The sequence below is a fragment of the Melozone crissalis genome, unplaced genomic scaffold (assembly GCF_028551555.1).
Source record: "Melozone crissalis strain CALT ecotype California unplaced genomic scaffold, PUWL_Pcris_2 ptg000026l_1, whole genome shotgun sequence".
In the NCBI taxonomy this organism is placed as follows: Eukaryota; Metazoa; Chordata; class Aves; order Passeriformes; family Passerellidae; genus Melozone; species Melozone crissalis.
The window spans coordinates 8,833,238-8,851,038 of record NW_026535804.1 but is presented as its reverse complement, the minus strand read 5'-3'; the positions used below and the strand labels follow the sequence as shown (position 1 = coordinate 8,851,038).

Here is a 17,801-nt window from a genome sequence, read left to right as displayed (position 1 = left end):
GTAGGACTATTTTCATATAAGAAAAAAGACAACAAAAAAAAATGCCTGCACAGTAAAGAACTGAGAGGCACCCAGAGTTCCAGGAATAATTTTTTAAAACATAACAAGTGATTATTTCTTTCAAATTGGGTGTAAAATACAAAACAAACTATTCCCCCATGCTATATAAAGGCATCTCAATTAGCAATTAGGCAGCAGTTCCAGAAAGATTAGAATTTATAGTGCTCTGGATCAAATTTCTATTAGCATTTTGAGGCACATTTCAGCTACAAATACAAAAATACTTTTCATATAAATAATTGATTAAAATTGAAAGTAGATACCAGTATATTTAAATAAAGAGCTAGGGAAACTGACACACAAGTTCCTCAAGGTATATTTGTGTTTTGTTTGACTTACAGCCACTTCCTCCAATACACCTCCACTAAAATAAGGAATTTTAAGTACAAGGTTCTACTCCACCCAAGGCTGATTTTTGTCCCCCAGGATTGTTTCAGGCTGGGAAGAGATCTCTCACCAGCTAAATGATGTGTTGGAGAAGTTCTTGCAGAGGTTGTGTCACTGTGAGAGCCATACTTATCCATTAGGTCATGAAATTCTTTCCTGTGCCAAGAAAAAGATTTTCTCTGTCAGTTTGAATGGATCCTGTGAAACCTGCACTGCTGCTCCTCCTCAGAGAAGGAAGCTCAACCTCCACTGAGAGAGGAAAGCCCTGTCAAATGGCCAGAAAAGGCAAAAAAAAACCCACCAAAAAAAAACCCAAAAAAATCATGTAATGCATGATAAAGATGGGAAAAAGATTATGGCCAAAATGGACTGTTGGTACAAAAGCTTTATTTTTACATCTCTTTACCCTGAATGACAAAACTTTAAAAACTTGCAATACCATCAACTACAGATAATAAGACAGTGGTACTACCAAGCTCCAGAACAATTTCTTTATATTAGAGGGAATCAGATTATACACCTATAGCATACCCTTGTTTTTAAAGAATGCTTTTAGTTCAATTTCACTGAACAAGAACCCAGAAAAGACTAAGATATGGCTCCTTAAAAACAAGAGGACAGAGGAAATATTTATTAACTACTAAAAGCAGAAATTCCTTGCAGACACCATTCACATTGTAACAGACAGGCAAAGATGAACATCTTGCATGACAGGCATTGAAGAAAATACAAAAATACCTGATTAATCTGATATTGAAAGCAGCCTAATTTAAGAAAAAAAGTTTCTAATCTGAGCTCTGATTACCTCAGTGATAACTGATTTAAAAGATAAAAATAATCTAGAGTGATATAAGCTAGAAACATCACCAAATTAATATACAGAATTAGCCAGAGAGAAAAGAAATTAACTAATTGCAAGGAGAGTAATTCCCAGGTAATTCCAGTTTGACTTCTGAAGGTTGTTCAAAAATGCTGGGTGCATTATTTTTTTGAAAATAACATTTATTGTGCTAATGCTGGCCCCAGGGTACACACATAAACACAGCTGAATGTAAATCAAATAATCTTCAAGCATAGAATGTAAAGTCATAAGGTGGCTGGTGAGGGACTGCATGGAGTGGCAAATTCTGCCCAGGCCACTGCACTTCCCCCCCAGAGTGGTTAAAGGACTGATGGATTTTAATTATTCCAGGAGTTTACAGGAACTAGGCCAGTATGCTTTAGATCAAAGCAGATTAAGAGTGGACCTCGCATCTATCTAGGCAGTCTGAAAAAAGGAGAGATCAGAGGCTACAGAGTGATTTAGATGTTGAATTCAAGGAACAGAAAGAGGAAGCTTAACTTGGACAAAAGGCTAAAGGAATTTAGAGAAAAATCCTTTATGGGGAGATTACTCTGGAAGTGGAACATCCCAGGAAAGGCAAATAACAGCAGATATTCCTGCAATGATTATCAAAAACAATTACATAACAGCTGTTTTCTCCCTAGATTTAAGTCAAAAGGGGACACAGACCTGGTTTGTCACATTGCTGATGATTCTCTGCCAACATTGGTTTATATGCTAAACTCTCATCAGTCAGGTTAAAGCAATATTTAACATAAATGTCCTTAAAATGAATATGTAATTAAAATGTCCTTAAAATGAAAAGTGCTTTAGACTACCTGCTGCAGTGAATAGTTTAACCTACTTACCCAAACTATTCAAAACTCATTAGAAATTAAAAAACAAACTTCTGAGGGGAAAAAAACAACTGAATCTGCCTTTTGTCAAAAGGCAAGACAAGTTTAAATCTTACAGTTCTTTGGTAGCTCTAACAGAGTCCTCATTTTTCATTATTGTAAAATGTGAGGAGTATTTCAAAAACTATCACAGCAGATAATTCTTAATGGCATTAGCTGTAAATACAACATTACAATCCTCCTCTGTAAACTGAAGTTGGCCTGAGCTTGCTACTTGAAGTGATTGATGAAAGTGATCTCAGAATGAACTGGTATCAAACACCATGCAGTAAAACGTGACATGTGGTGGAATTCTGCAATTAAAACTAACCTGAAACAAAAATTCATGCAAGCTCACCCACCCACCCTGAGAAACAGCACTGGACTTTTATTAGTTTTGAGGTTAAAACAATTTTTCTCTTACTTTGCTTCTTCATCTCTAGCAACGAGCAGAGACATGTGATTAGAGGCTGAGGCTGTTCTCAAGATGTCAACAGCCCTAGAAGGGGGCAGAAAAAGGCCAAATAAATAAACCAGGGTGCTGGCAAGAAGTGAGCAGTGCTAGAAGAGCAGGAAAATGGACAAATTGCTAAGGTAGTTAATAATTTTCATGGTCAGATACAGAGAAAAGAGCTTGGCAGCAGCAAAACTTGAAGTGAGCACCAAAGAACAGAGCAAAAGACAGGCTGTGGTGCATCTGCTGACAGGAATAAACTGGGACTGACCTCTCCTTCCCTTCCCTTCTGCCCCCATCCCTCCTTGGGCCATCCTGCTGCCTTCCTGAGCCTCCTTCAGGATTAACAGCCCACCCCAACAAAAGCAACTGCTCAGGTGTGCCTGGCTCAGAATATCCCCCAGCAATACAAAAGAAAATGCAATTCCTTTGCATTTTCAATCTCCATCTCCTGCACTGAAAGCTGCACTGATCTCTGCAGATCCAGCTACAGAAACCACCTACAGCTCCTTCTTTGTGCCATTACATGATTGCTGCCACCATTCACGTTCATCAGTACTGAACAGCAGATAGTTGTATTAACAGCTTGCACTGCTGTTTTCACACACATGCTGTCATCTGTGTCATTAGAAACCAGCTGATTCTGCTGCTACAGAAGCACATAAAGTCCTTCACTTTTCTACAACAGTTTTAGATCAGATCTATAGGATAAATTACTTGTGAGTTGAACTCCAAGGATCTCAGGGGAGCTGTGCTCTTTCAATCAGTCACTGATAGTGTCCAAAATAATCCATGTGTAACATTCCAAGCTCTAATAAACATTCAGGAATCAGTACAAACATACCTTTCATTTGTTACTCCAACCAGGTTTTCTCCATTGACATCCAGAATTAGGTCCCCAGTGAGCAAACGGCCTTTAAATGAAACCAACAGTGATGGATGAATCAACAGGAAAATGGTGAAGGTATTGTATTAAACCAGGTGTTAACCCAGGACTTACCTTTCAATTTTTTGTGACTTAATGCATTAAACAACTTTATGACCCTTGGCACCTGATCCTAATTAAGGCAGATAATTGAGATAAGACTAGAACCTATAAATCAAAATCTTACTAACAACAGAATAGCCACCAAAAATAACTGTCATTTAGCTATTTGTACTATTTACACATAGCATAAATATTTTGAGACTAGAATTTATATTTTACAATTGTGGAACTAATTTTATTTGACTCTTGCTCTTAACATTATTGTAAGTTACCATGTGTAGATATATTAATGCTTTAGACATCAATAAAGTCAGCTAAAAGATTTTTTAGAACCAATTCTACCTTTAACCTCCTGAAAATCTCAAGTTTAGGAAGTGGATGCAGATTATTTCAAATGATCATTTTGCACAAGACAAGCTGGAATCTCAAAAAAAACCCATACAGAGACCTAGGATGGAAGTCTGTAGCTTAATTATTGCACTCTACTGAGAGTAATTTCTTCTCTCCACACAGACCTTAACCACCAGCACACCAACATTAAAAAATAGTAATAAAATTATCAGAACTAATTAAAAATACTAGGTTTATACAGGAAACCTCACTCTTATACATCAAAAGTGATTCAGCATCACAACATTCACTCAACAGAGCTGCCAATTGCCAGAAAGATTGCCAGTTGCCTTCACCAGCCATATATAGATTTGAACACATTTTCAACACCTGAGTGTATTAAAATCTTTTTCCCTAAAGGTTCCAAGTTTCATTTATCTATCTTAAAGTAAGCTAACACCTCATAGATCCTGACCAAACCATATTATTTTAAATATCCTTACCCACAAAGTAAAATAAAGACTTCTTTTGACACCTTTTTATCCACAGTGTGTTTGTAGCCAAAAAAGTTAAAATCACTTACTGTCTGTAGCAGCCACCCCTCCAGGCAGAATTCTCTTTATGAAAATCCCATAATCTTCTGCTGTTTGTGCCCGATAACCTCCAATAATTTTAACTCCTGAACAACAAACAAAAAGACAAAAGGGAAAAATTGGTTATTCCACCTGTGGTTAGAATTGGCTCTTCTATTGTGCTAAATGCATTTGCAGTCAAATCCATGAAAGCCAAATGAACTTTCCTGATGCCAGGTATGAGCTGCCAAAGGTGTTTTCAGGTTTGATTTACTCAGAGTAACAGAATGTGCAATCTTAGTTACCTAATCCATTCTGGCAATCAGAGAAAGAGATGCGGTGAACAGCTCGATTTATTCCATGAGGGCCCATAATGGTCCTAGGGAACAAAATAAAATCAAATTACAGAAAAGTAGGTAGAGCTGTGTTAACAGAGAAGAAATTACAGTGACTGTTTTCAACTCAAATACAAACCCAAACCAACTTGCTCCACTGACAACTTCATATTGTTTGATTTCTCTGAGCCACCACCTCCCCAGCCAAAAATCACTCTGTTCATCACAAACATCAAATGAAAAGGTACAATAAATATACAGAATTTACTTCCTTTTCCCCCAGAGCACTTCAGGTGAACTGTGAATCCCACTTTGTGTAATAAAGGCATTGTGATTAAATATAAACAAAATTCCACAGGCTGGTCCATCTTAATATTTAGGCAAGAAAAACATACCGTAAAATCAGTTTTCATTAGGTAATGAATATCTGAACAAAAGCATAGCTAAGTCAATGCATAAAATTATTTCCAGAGATATCTAAAATATATTTTTTTATATTTATGGACATAATCTTTTCCCAAATCTACTAGTTTCTTCACTCAAAATTGATTTCTGTCTCTATCATAAAAAAGGTTTCTTTCCAAACTCTTTTGCCTGATCCTCTGTGTACCTTCCCACTCCAAGGGGAAACACCGGGATGGCACTTGGAATTGTCTAAATGCAGAGAAATATTTTGAAGGCAGTTAAAAAAGAATACAAAGTAAAATTAAGAGTTTTGAAACTTAAATTTACAGTTTCATCAGACTCATGACCAGCACACTGCTCTGAGAATGCAGAGTATTAAGAATGGAAATAAATCCAGATTACCCTTTACCAGGTTTTATTTTCATGTAGATGAATTATGGGTAAAAAAAACCCAGTTAGTTGTATTATATCTCCTCTGTCCTTTCACTGCAATATTTTTGAAGAAGACTCAGCAGATCTCTTCTAGAAAAGAGCAGAAGCGCCACTGAGGTTTTTCTGCTTTGACCTACATATTGCTCTCCATTAGATAAGAGTTGTATTTTCTAGAGGGTCCTAGTGAAATGTAAAAACAAGAATTCATTAGCAGGGTGGGAAAGAAGATCAAAGTGGAGGACACAGTGACCCAAATCCTTCCACACAACCTAATCCAGCACACAGCCTGAACTCTGTGCCTGAAACTGGGTACATCTGCAAAAGCCAGAGTACATCATTAAAAGGTGCTGTGCCAGAAGGGAGAGAGAATTCTAGAAGGTTCAAATGCTCTTAAATTCTAGCACTAGCCAAGAGATCCAGCTTCTAAAGAACATCTGCAGCTCTTTTGGTTTTGGAGAAGAAAACTGGATGAGATGAGATTTTTTAAATCAAATTATAAGCACTAGCTCTGAAAAGCAACAATTTCCCAAAATTTGGTATTTCCAAGTATTTGCAAAATTAGCCTTTGCTTTAGAAAGGCTGGCCACAAGAAGAGACCTAATAATTCTAATAACCTTTAGAAACAAAAAGTAAACCTATGCTTCAAGCACTGTATCATTTTCACTGTAGTATTTCTTGAAGTATTTGTTTCACGGGCTAAAAAGAAATAGCAAAACCCAGTGGCTGTGGTGTGTGTGTTTGACAAGACTGCACATGACCATGCCATGACATGTCAGAGCATAAGGCACCCTTTGTAAGGCTAAAAGTGAACCAAACTGCTTTTACTGAATCACAGCCCGAAAGGAAGAACAAACCCCCAAGCCCAGTATTTATTTAAGAATACCCTTTGGACAACCTCCTACTCCACGACAAGAACAGAGTATTTTGCATTACTACCCAGGACTGTCACTGCAATTATTCCACAAATTGGTTTTGAGGCTGAAGGAAAGCATCCCAGTCATGCTTTGTCCTGCTCTGAAATCTTAAACAAGGTATACTGATCTTTAAAATAGGCAATTATTCAATTTTTTTCTCTCTTGCCTTTTGCTGCTACGGCTATTGGTTTTGCTTTACCATCCCCTCTCAGCAGTTTTCATACAACAATTTTTTGGTAAAAATTAAAAAGCAAGAACAGACGTTACTTCAACCTCGCACAAACCGACACAGAGGTTTGACTTTGGCAAAGTCTGAAAAGACCAAATCTCAGAATTTAAGTCTGAAGTTTAGAATTTGCCAGAAATTGTAGAACCTCTTTATATACTACCATATAAAATAATAATGAAATATGATCAAATCTAAGAATAGGACAATCAATAGGAAAGAATCCACATTTTCAGAAGTAACTGGCAATACTTTGCAAAGAGAGATCCTAATGGAACTAAAATGGATTCTGACAAAGAAGACACACAGAACACACAACTAATTGTTATTATTAGTCAGTGGAGAGGAGTAAGATATCTCTGAAACACTGGAATTGTGATGCTGCCACCTACAATGAGAAATAATTGACACTTTGGACAGACAACTTTTACAAGGTACTCAGGTCTGTTTATGCTCTAAAAACTAAATCCCTCCAATACATGCAGTTTAAAGTTACTTTACCACATAAAGGCAAAACCAAAGATTTTCAAATGCCCCTAATTTGTTTAGCATATCACATCTAGTCGGCTTTCAGTGTTAGGGTTTTTTTCCCCATATAACACAGATCTTCAAGTCAAGCTACTTGTCATAGTTCTAATAAAATAAACAGAACTTTAACAATTTCACTATAAAATGACTTGGATTCAGTACCCACCCAATATTCATTTTATGTCATCAATTTCAGTATTTGTGAAATGTTAGAATATTTCTCCCAGACCTTTAGAAACCTGCTCAACAGTATAAATAAAGAAATATGCTTTTAAACAAGTTAGCAGTAGTAACAAAAAATTATTCGATGTTTTTTGCAGAAAAAGATGCAAATGAAATAATCACTTGTCAATACTCATTTTTTGAGGTCAGGCAAAAGCACCTGTAAGGAAGGTTTTAGCACATAGAGAAGATGTGAGGCAAGAGATGAAATAAACAAGTAAAACTCACAAAAATCTACACTATAACCTTCTTACACTAAAAAATACTAAACTCAACACTCCAGCTGAAGTCCTGGAATGCTAACAGACTAAGTGTGCAACATTTTGTCCAGATGCTCCAGTAAAGGCAATTAAAATCAACCTGCTTCTATTACTTTTTAGCAGCATACACAAAGAAGTTCAACAACTTTGGGTTTTATTTCTTTTAGTACTTAACAGAACACAAAGCTCCAGATATTCATCTGATCTCCATTCCTGAGAAATTATTAGTCATTTATGTGCACAAACAAAACATTTACCTATGTTTATCAATGGGAGAAAAATACACTTTACTCACAAAACACATATCACTTGACACACAAAAATCTAAATTATAAACTCTGGCTGTTGATGAAAAGAAGCTGAAAATTATCAGCTTTTCAATGATCTTTCCTGTACTTTGCCCAATTACAGACCACAGCAATGCCCTCAGAACTGAATGGCTCAGCATACCAGTATAAGAGAGAGAGACCATCAAAACGCTCTGGTTCATCTTCAGCTCCTGGAGAAAGCAAGGACATCCTTCAGCACAGCAGGAAAAACAAGGACAACGCAACCAAACCGCACTGGAGGTTTCCAGCTCAGCCGGATAAAGGTTATGAGCAGGATGATTTCTGCTAACAACTAAAAAACCCAAACACAGAGCTCCAGCTGAGCGTTCTGCCTACTTAATCTTCTCTGAAAGCCTCTGCGTCACATGCGCTAATTCACCTAGAGAGGTAATGCTGACTTTTTCTCCCTTTGAAACGGCCATTTAGAGCAACTTTAAAGATTGATAAATGCAACGGACAAAATTTACTACGCTGTGATTAAGCAATCTAGATCCAGCAGCCAAAGGCAAACGCGATGATTAAAAGCAACTTATTTCCTCCTGGTCTTCTAAAATGTATTTACATACACCCTGCAAACAAGGTCAAAAGCAGTAACTCATGACCTTTCTAAAGCAATCTTCCTAACAGACTGCATTATGCACAGCCACACAAAAGGGAAAGCCAACAAAGCAGACTGGGAGTATTAATGAAAGAAATGCCATTATGCTATTACTTTTCATTCTCAATCACGGTACTGGCTTGTGCCATGATCTAACTTGATTTTTAGACTTCCAAGATACAGCAGTCAAAAGTCAACACAGAACTTGGGTTATTTATTTTCTCTAAAAATACAAGCTACTTGTACTTGTATATGTACAAGTATATATGTATATATGTACTTTTCTGTGAAAGGAAATAAAACTGCCAAATTTATGTCATTACACTGCGAATAATGTAGTTTAAGAAGTCAAATGTATCACCCTTGTTCCCAGAGGTCAGATCCTGTGACAGGAGACTTGGTCTTGCAGAGAAATGCACATTTTCAGAAATTCTGATCATTGCCACCAGTTTGGTTAATGAATGTTTCCTTCCAGGCTTGCCACAGAAGTAGCCCTACTACTCCCCCTCTCTCAAAAGATCCTAACAAGACTGCAGCTTGAAATGCAAGCCTACTGCCCTGTGCTCACTGAGGGCTTTAAGTAGAAAGGTGAATCCTCTCTAGCCAGGAGCAGCCCTGTGATCAGACAGCATCTGTCAGGCCTGGAGGTGCAGCAGGAAGGCTGGCTATGCCAGGAATGCAAAAGCTTATCTCAGGCAGCTTTTTTTTTTTTTTTTTTTAAAGCTGCAGTGACTGTGGTTTCATTAGCAGATAATCCTTCTGGGGAAAGGATCCCTTTGCTGAGAGCCAACTTGCTGAACAGCGTTCACAGAGAGCGGTCAGTCCTGAGAGCCTGCAATGCACACACAGAAGGAGCAGAGCGACCCACCACAGATTAAGGAGCAGATCAGAGATGGAAATGGGAACATAAAGCAGCCTTCCCAGTTCCCAAATAGTGAAAAGCCCCTCTGGCACCGTGACCACATCCTTTCTGAGACGAAAATTTGCCCCTTTGCAGCATTTCCTCAGTCAGCTTACTCTGCTGCTGTTACCAGCATTACAGAAAATCCATTGATATTTTAAGCCTCATATCAATTAGATTTGCTCCAGGCAAGGTTACAGAAGATAAAGTACCAATAGATTTTCTCCAACAAAACGACCTCTGTATTTAACACCAGTGGAATTCAATTTGTGGTATCAATATCAGGAGCATTTGTCAAAATACATCACTCAGATCAACCAGTGTCACATTTTCTGCCATAGAAATCCCCCAATTAATGCATGGCTCAAGGCTCTCCAATTTCCAATTTCCTTGAAAAAAAGCAAAAAGTTATTTTTATTAAACCAGACATAAACTTCTGCACAGTTTAAGCAGATATAAAGTAGTATTAGCCTTATTGCTCTGATTTTATTAGCTATTACCAGTAATACATGACTTGTTCAGAAGACTGCTCCTCCACCCCTTCTTCAAAGTAAACTGTGCTTTGTTCAGCTTCCTGAACTCATCTCCAAGGCTTCTATCCCTCCTTACCTTCAAATTCTGTTGCTGTGCTGCTTTTAATGAATGCCAGCATTATTGCCTCTCTTGCAAGTGCTCTGCCTTTCAAGAACACGCTCAGAAGAACACAAATTACTTTTTATGTCCAGAAAGATCAAGAAAAATTGTAATTCAAAACTCCATGAAATTTAGTATAAATAAGTAAGACTAAATTTTCAAGAGCTCTCATTTGTTGTTAAGTAAGATTCATTTCCAAACAGCTGGAAAACTATTCCATTCCAGCCACATTCATAATTACAGCTTGCCTCTCTCAAGGGAAGTTTTGCAATGCTTTAGCAACTGAGCTGGATTACATGATACTTTAGCAGATGACAAAAAGATTTCCAGAATCTTTGGAAGTTCGATTCATAAGATCTTTTTTGTTGTAAATAACCCAAAAGCCTTTTACAAAAATCCTGTACAGATCCATTATGCAACTGTAGCTTCCCTAACCCCAAGTTCAGATTTTAAGGACCATAGGCAAAGGAATGCTGTATCACACACCATGGATGAGCACCCAGTGTGATCCATCCAAACCCACTCATTATTCAAAATACATTCTGCTGATTAGGCTATAAAGGTTAAAAGAAATCATAGGTCATTATATGGCAACTGTTAGGCCTAAAAAAAAGCTTGGGCAACATTGTAATTGTGGAGGAGCATGAATGGTTTGAAGCTAACCCCCTGCACAGAGAAGAAAGGTATGATTTAAAGTCCAGGTAAACCTCAGTTAACATATAACCAAGTCCATTCTTGGAAGCATCATCTTCTACAAGAAATAAAAGTAGAGAAAATGACAGCCTGCCATCAGCATGCAGCCGAAGTGCAGTTTTAGGTGCCTTTCCTGTTCATCTCTAATGTGAAAAACCACCTTTGGAATACAGAGACCTAGGAACTACTCGTGTAAACTACTCATCTTTCACATGACTCTAGCAAGCCACAGCTGTCTGGAAGATGTATCTTTGTGATCACATACCCTGAATTTCCATCAGACAAGCAGAGTTTTGGCTTCTTCAGGTCCCAGTAAAAAGCAGGTCAGCTTTTTGAATGTTTTGTGGTTTTTCTTTTCTAACCAATCAAGTTGTTTATGAGGTGGCATAACTCTAAATCTATGTTAATTTTTTTTTATTCTTCTGAATACTCTTTGCTGGATTCTATTGCAGAAGTACAACAAACATGGTAAGTCCAGCAAGAGCTGCCTGTGCCTGGTTTTAATTCTGGTTTTGATGAGAGCATTGGTGTGGTTATTTGGCAGTTTGGAAAGGGTCTGGAGTTACACTTTTCAGTCATGACTGAATCCATATTTGACATTTAGAATCTGATCCAACTTCTAAGTGGATAAGATTACGTTTTATAGAATGAACATAATTTTTTTATATCCTGTGACACTGGTAAAAAATACAATGTTTCCTAAGTACTATACTACATATAAAATATTAAAGGTATAGAAACAGTATTCTGAAAAATTAATGCACTGTAATACAAAACCTCCAGTCTTATGCTACTGCAGGTACCCCAGATGTACAAAGAAGTGACCTACTATATACAAGTATGTTTTCACAGTTCAGAAGCATTAAATTAAGAAATCTCTATGCAGGGTTTTATCTCTACAAAACAAGTCCTAACCAAGTGCCAATTAAAATAATGAAAAGCTTAAGGGACAATTCCTTCCTTAAAGTGCAAATTCACTGATGTTGGTGTCAGCTTTCCTACGGTGTTACTGCAGATTGCTTCAATATCAAAGTTATTTTTTCTTTAAGTCTCCATCAAGATAAGATCCTACCAATGAAGCTGCAAAAATTTTAATATTACAATCCATTAATTGTATTTCTGCATCTAGGGAAAAAAAGTACTTACCCCTTCTCTGTATTTGTGAGGGGATCTGCACTGGACATCTTCTTAGAAGCACTATTAAAATAAAAGTTCAAAATTAAGAGCTCTGACATATGAACAGGCTCCTACAGGATCAAAATCTTCTAAAATAGGAAAAAAACCAGATTACAATTCTAGGATGATACAACATAACTGCTGAAGGCAAAGACAATCTCTTTTTTTCCCATGTAAAGTTACTTGGAAAGGGAGTGGTGTTTTGTGTGTCTTGTTTTCTCATGTTTTTTTTAACTTACACTCTGGTATTTAGTGTCTCTGAACTTCTCACATGAAGGCTTACACACCACTAATGTAGCAATTTCTGTAGCCCCAGAAATTCACATTGTGTTTTTATTAGTACATACTAATTGACAGGAAATACAACCATGGATGTACTGAACTACAGTCATTTCAAAAAATGCTAAAAAAGCATTAATGCAAAAATATCTGTTTGTATCAGCAGTAGGAAATCTTCCTGACCTTGTGAGGTGCATGGCTGAACCCTCACATGCCACAATCCAGAACAGGAATTATTTCCAAAGCAAGTGGGGCAAGGAACTCTCCCAACATACAGGAAGGGCAGCACAGGTGCCCCTGGCACCAATGTCACACCACAGACCCTGGCCAGGATACAGCAGAATCCCCAGGTGCAGTGTCAGCCTCCACAAAACCCCTCCAATTCCTGCGTGTCTGTACTTATTGTGTGAAAAAGATGTTAAATCCGCGTTGGAATGCCACAAATGCTCCTGCAGTAAACACTTTCAGGTTTTGATCACTAAAGAACCAAAAAAACAGTCATCTGAAGACAGGGGAAAAAACACAGTATGGCTACACCGAGCCTTTACCATTCTCTTATTCAGCGTGGAAAATGAAGAAGTATCAGGAGCTGCCAGTCCATGTGTGATTCACCTTACTGGAACCACCACGGAAGAGAGACACAGCTCTAAAGCAGTAAATTCAAGTATTGCTACAGCAAATTTTATTACAGTGCATGGCACCAGCCGTGTGAAAAACTATTGTTTGTGAACTTGGCCGACTTTGCCCGTCCTCAGGTTACCGCTGTTTACTAACAGCGCTCGCTACCTCTGCAGCGTGTCAGTGCCTCTGCCTGAATTTGTTCATGAAATGAACAAATGAAACTAACGAGAAGTAAAGCACCGCAGGAAAAAGGAACAAACAAACAACCGGTGTCAAGCGTCTACAACAGGGGAGAAACTGCAGGCCCCGGACGGACCACCCGGAGCAGCCCCGCACCCAGCGCCCGTCCTGGGGCCGCCAGCGCGGAATAACCTGAGAGACAAGCAGGAATCTGCGGGACCCGGGGCACGCCTCCGGTACCAGATACCTCCGGTGCGGTGTACCTGCGGGACCACCGCGCTCCCGGTGACCCCGCTCCTGGCCGGCCTTTCGGTGCCGCTCCCGTCCAGCACAGCCCACTCGGCGCGGGTAACCGGAGCCGTGGAACCCCGCCGGCCTGTGGGCTGCTCCAGTTACCTCGTACACAACCTGCGCCCGGGCCGTCCCGCTGGCGAGCGAGGCGGGGGCAGCCGCGGGGGCAGCCACGGGCGGCTCCGCCGGGACCCCCTCGGTCAGCGCGCTCTGAGCGGGCACACAGGGTAATGATGCGATGGCGAGTCGACTGGGCTCGGCCCGCCCCCGTCTCTGCTTTCCCTCCTTCTCTCCCGCCCTGTTCCCGCCTCCGTCCCGCCCCGTTCCTGTCCCGTTCCCCGCCCCGTTCCCGGCCGCCCGTCCCGAGAGCCCCCGCGCTGCGGTCATGGCGCTGTGCGGGCGGGGCTGGGCGCGCTGTGCCCGCGGGCTGCGGCTCGGGGCCTTGCCGCGGCCCGGGCTCTGCGGGACCCGCGGCGTGCGGGGCTCCAACCCCTTCACCCGGCAGCAGGAGGAGGAGTGGCGGCGCCGGAACCGCTCGACCGTGGGCTACATCGCGGCGGCGGCCGTGGGCATGGTGGGGCTGTCGTACGCGGCCGTGCCGCTCTACCGCCTCTACTGCCAGGTACGGGGGGCCCGCGGCCGGCGCCGGTTCCGCGGGCGCGGGGCCCTCACTGCCCTTCCCTGACAGGCCACGGGGCTCGGCGGGACGGCGGGCACGGGGGGCGACCCGGAGCGGATCGAGCGCATGGAGCCCGTGCGGGACCGGCTCATCAGGGTCACGTTCAACGCCGACACGCACGCCAGCATCCAGTGGAACTTCAAACCGCAGCAGAGCGAGATCTACGTGAGTCACCGCCTTCCCCCCGTTCCCGAGCCCTGGTCACGGTCCGACCTTTCCGATCACTCGGTCCGACCGTGCAGCCGGCATTGTAAACATTAAACCACAGCACCCACACCAGGCCCAGCGCCATGGGGACTCCACCGCCTCCCTGGGCAGCCCTTCCCAAAGCCTGGCCACACCAACAGTGGAAAATGTTTCTGATATTTAATGGGAATCTCGCTGTCTTGCCAAGGCCGTTTCCTCTGGTGCTCTCAGTGCAGGCACGGCAGAAGGGCCGATCCCCACACCACTACACGCTCCTGTCAGTAGTTGCAGAGAGCAGTGATGTTCCACTTGAGCCTCCTCTTATTGAGACCGAACAACCCCAGACATGTTCTCATTTGTTACCCTTTGCTGGACATGCTCCAGCATGGCAGTGTCCTTCTTAAAGGACATTGTGTGTAGCTGGCCCTCTGCCACCCCATTAAACTATCAAAAGTTATTGAAACTATATTTATATATACACCTCATGGTATATACACCACATGCACGTTGTACATACACCATAAAAGTGTGTATATATACTTAAAAATATACAGTATAACAGTATATACAGTGTAACAGTGTATTTAAATCTGTATAATTTCTCCTATTGCCCTATCCTTATAGGTACTTTTTTAATATTTTAAAAAAACCAGAAATTAACTCTTCTGTTTCAAATTCGTTCTCAAAATAAGGAGTTATGCTTCTTAATAGTTTGAGTCCAGTACTGAAAGAATAATCTCAGAAATTAAATGCACACCATATCTAAATCTGCATATTAAAAATGCTCTATGTGCTGTTGAACTGTTGAGGATAATAGAAGACTCAGGCAAAATGGGTAAGATTAAAAATACATAGAACAGTATTGAAGCTTTTAATTTTGAATATGGGTGAACTGCATGTAATCAAAACTATTTGTGAAATAACCAATTTGAAACAGCAATAGAGAAAATTAATTCTAGATAAAGTCTAAAGAACTTGGTTTGAGGGGTGGAGGGCTGCAGTGATTAAAAAAAAAAAAAAGAAAATCACTGTACAATTATGTTACACAGGTGGTACCAGGAGAGACTGCACTGGCATTTTATAAAGCAAAAAATCCTACTGACAAACCAATAATTGGAATTTCCACCTACAACGTTGTCCCCTTTGAAGCAGGACAGTATTTCAATAAAATACAAGTAAGTATGAACAAAGCAAAGATTGCATTTTCCTTTACACAAAAGAAAACAGTTTATAATTGCATTTAATAATTTAATTAATCCAATAAATTGCATTTTAACCCTGGACAACATTCTTCGTGTGCCAACATTCTAAGAAAATACCTTGTTTTTTCAAATGGTGAAGTGCATCAATTCATTCTTAGCTTTACTGCCCTTACATCAAGCTGCTCATCCCATCAGAGTGGCTCCAAAATCTGTTATGTAGTACCACTCGGAGGGCAGGCAGAATGATGTGAGCTGGCCCCTTGATGCCTTTACACACTGGATTAAAAGCTAATATATTTTTTCTATATCATCACAGTAACAAAATTACTGTCTTATTGCTCATCTTATTGATCCTTCCCAGGATTTTAGGGGTGTAAAGGGAATGAGAGTTTGTTTTAAACCGTTAAGATTTCTTTCAGGTTGACAGAGATAAAATTTATCATCACTGTTGTCTAATTGTGGATTTTTTTTTCCTCCCACCTGCAGTGTTTTTGTTTTGAAGAACAGAGGCTAAATCCTCAGGAGGAAGTGGACATGCCTGTCTTTTTCTACATTGACCCAGAGTTTGCAGAGGACCCTAAAATGGCTAAAGTTGATTTGATCACTCTCTCTTACACCTTCTTTGAAGCAAAGGAAGGACAGAAGTTGCCACTTCCTGGCTATCAGTAACAGGCCTTCTCTACAAAATCTGACTTCTGCTACATCTGAGTGCCAGTTTTGATGCAGTTTTTCCTTGGAAGAAAAAAACTGCAGGAGTACTGTGCAGTATGAAATTATACGATTAAACCTCCATGGGCACATGCTGTTATGAAAGTATATGTATATATATATATTTTTTTTTGGAAACCAACTTAATGTATCCCTATTACTTAGGGATAGTATTTCTTCATCAGACAGTGGAAGGGAACACACTGTTCCTGGAGTAGAGAGGGTTTTTCTCAGGCCATCTTTTTGTAAGATGTTACCTGAATACCACAAGGCAAATTCTTAAATCAATGTGTAAATTAAGATCTTCTTTTAAATGCAGAAGAAAAAATCAGTTGATAACTATCTAAAATTCCATTGCTGGCTCTGGAAAATAACTTGCATGTTATTTTAGTTACTTTAGAAGAAGGTAAACGCAGATAATAAATTGAGGTAATCTCATAACTAAATAAAGTTAGACTGCTATTTCTGTGTGAGCCTCCCTGGCACAGGAGGAGAAGATGGTTCAGAAGGTGATGCACCCTCTCATGTTATTACTGAATCAGTAGTTCACTTGGTAAGAGCAGACTGCTCTAAAGCTGTTATCATGAGAACAGTAATTTAAGTGTAAGCACATCAGATCTCTGGGATGGCTTCCATCTGGAAACACCATCTTATTTCTGTGTTGTGTCCCACTCATTTGAAGTATGTGTGGGGCTGTTGAGTGCACTTTGCCTCTGCAGAGGGCTCTGCACTGGGCACCTCCACAAGAGACAAGCTTGGCTTGTGTCTGACATGCTTTGAGGGTAGGGCAGGTATTACTGCTCTGAATTGCAGCTGAATGAACAGCATAGGAGTCTCCTCAAAAACCAAGACCAGCCCATTGAGAAGCTGAGGTGGCCTGAGCCTGCCCAGCAGTACAGCAGCTCTCCAGGGGGACTCTTTTACCACCAGAACACGTAAGTGGTGTTTATGTAACTTTTGGGCATTATCTGTGCAGTAGGTCTAATAACACTTCATCACTGCCTTGCAAACCAGGAGCAAGTTCAAGTAGCCTGCTCATTTTCAGACAGAAATTATTATCAGGGCCATGTCTTTCTACACCTTCCAGCAGAGAAGATCTACTAAAATAAGGGTGATGTTGGTTAGCATGGACTCTGAAAACGCAATGGTAACTTCCAGTTACTTAAGTCTCAATTATATTTGCATACAGTAACTCAAAAACTGCTTTTTTGAAAATAAATGCATGCTATCTTTAAAATCCATTATTGTACCAATTACTTGTGTTGGTTAAATAGATTGTGGATGACATACAGGGCTTCACTGTTTATTAATGAAAACTTTTCATTCTTTCATCTCTCTCATGCATTTTATTCAGCAGAACATATGAAGCCCACACAAGTGAAATACATCTGTATGAAGATGGCAGCAAGCTTTATAAATCCAATATGCTTCAGGGAAAAAAAAGTAACATCAGGACAAATCTCTGAATCCAGGCTAGGGGGAAAAAACCCCAA

The 17,801-nt window shown here is 40.1% G+C and overlaps 2 protein-coding genes across 2 annotated transcripts in view; one reads left to right on the top strand and one right to left on the bottom strand.

Moving 5' to 3' along the window:
• STXBP4 (syntaxin binding protein 4) overlaps nucleotides 1-12,178 on the bottom strand; it is a 63,577-nt gene extending 51,399 nt beyond the window's left edge. The window contains exons 1-6 of the mRNA XM_054278851.1: nucleotides 12,133-12,178; nucleotides 4,816-4,889; nucleotides 4,522-4,617; nucleotides 3,465-3,534; nucleotides 2,591-2,665; nucleotides 518-603 (exon numbers count right to left, since the gene is read on the bottom strand). Coding sequence (XP_054134826.1) covers nucleotides 518-603; nucleotides 2,591-2,665; nucleotides 3,465-3,534; nucleotides 4,522-4,617; nucleotides 4,816-4,889; nucleotides 12,133-12,170 — 439 coding nt within the window. The 5' untranslated portion in view covers nucleotides 12,171-12,178. The remainder of the gene's footprint in view (nucleotides 1-517; nucleotides 604-2,590; nucleotides 2,666-3,464; nucleotides 3,535-4,521; nucleotides 4,618-4,815; nucleotides 4,890-12,132) is intronic.
• Nucleotides 12,179-13,918: 1,740 nt separating this feature from the next.
• LOC128938501 (cytochrome c oxidase assembly protein COX11, mitochondrial) lies at nucleotides 13,919-17,364 on the top strand. The gene is made up of 4 exons (XM_054278790.1): nucleotides 13,919-14,155; nucleotides 14,222-14,377; nucleotides 15,448-15,573; nucleotides 16,087-17,364. Exons 1-4 carry the CDS (start codon nucleotides 13,919-13,921, stop codon nucleotides 16,267-16,269), a joined length of 702 nt encoding a protein of 233 aa, XP_054134765.1. The 3' UTR covers nucleotides 16,270-17,364.
• The last annotated feature ends 437 nt before the right edge of the window (nucleotides 17,365-17,801 follow it).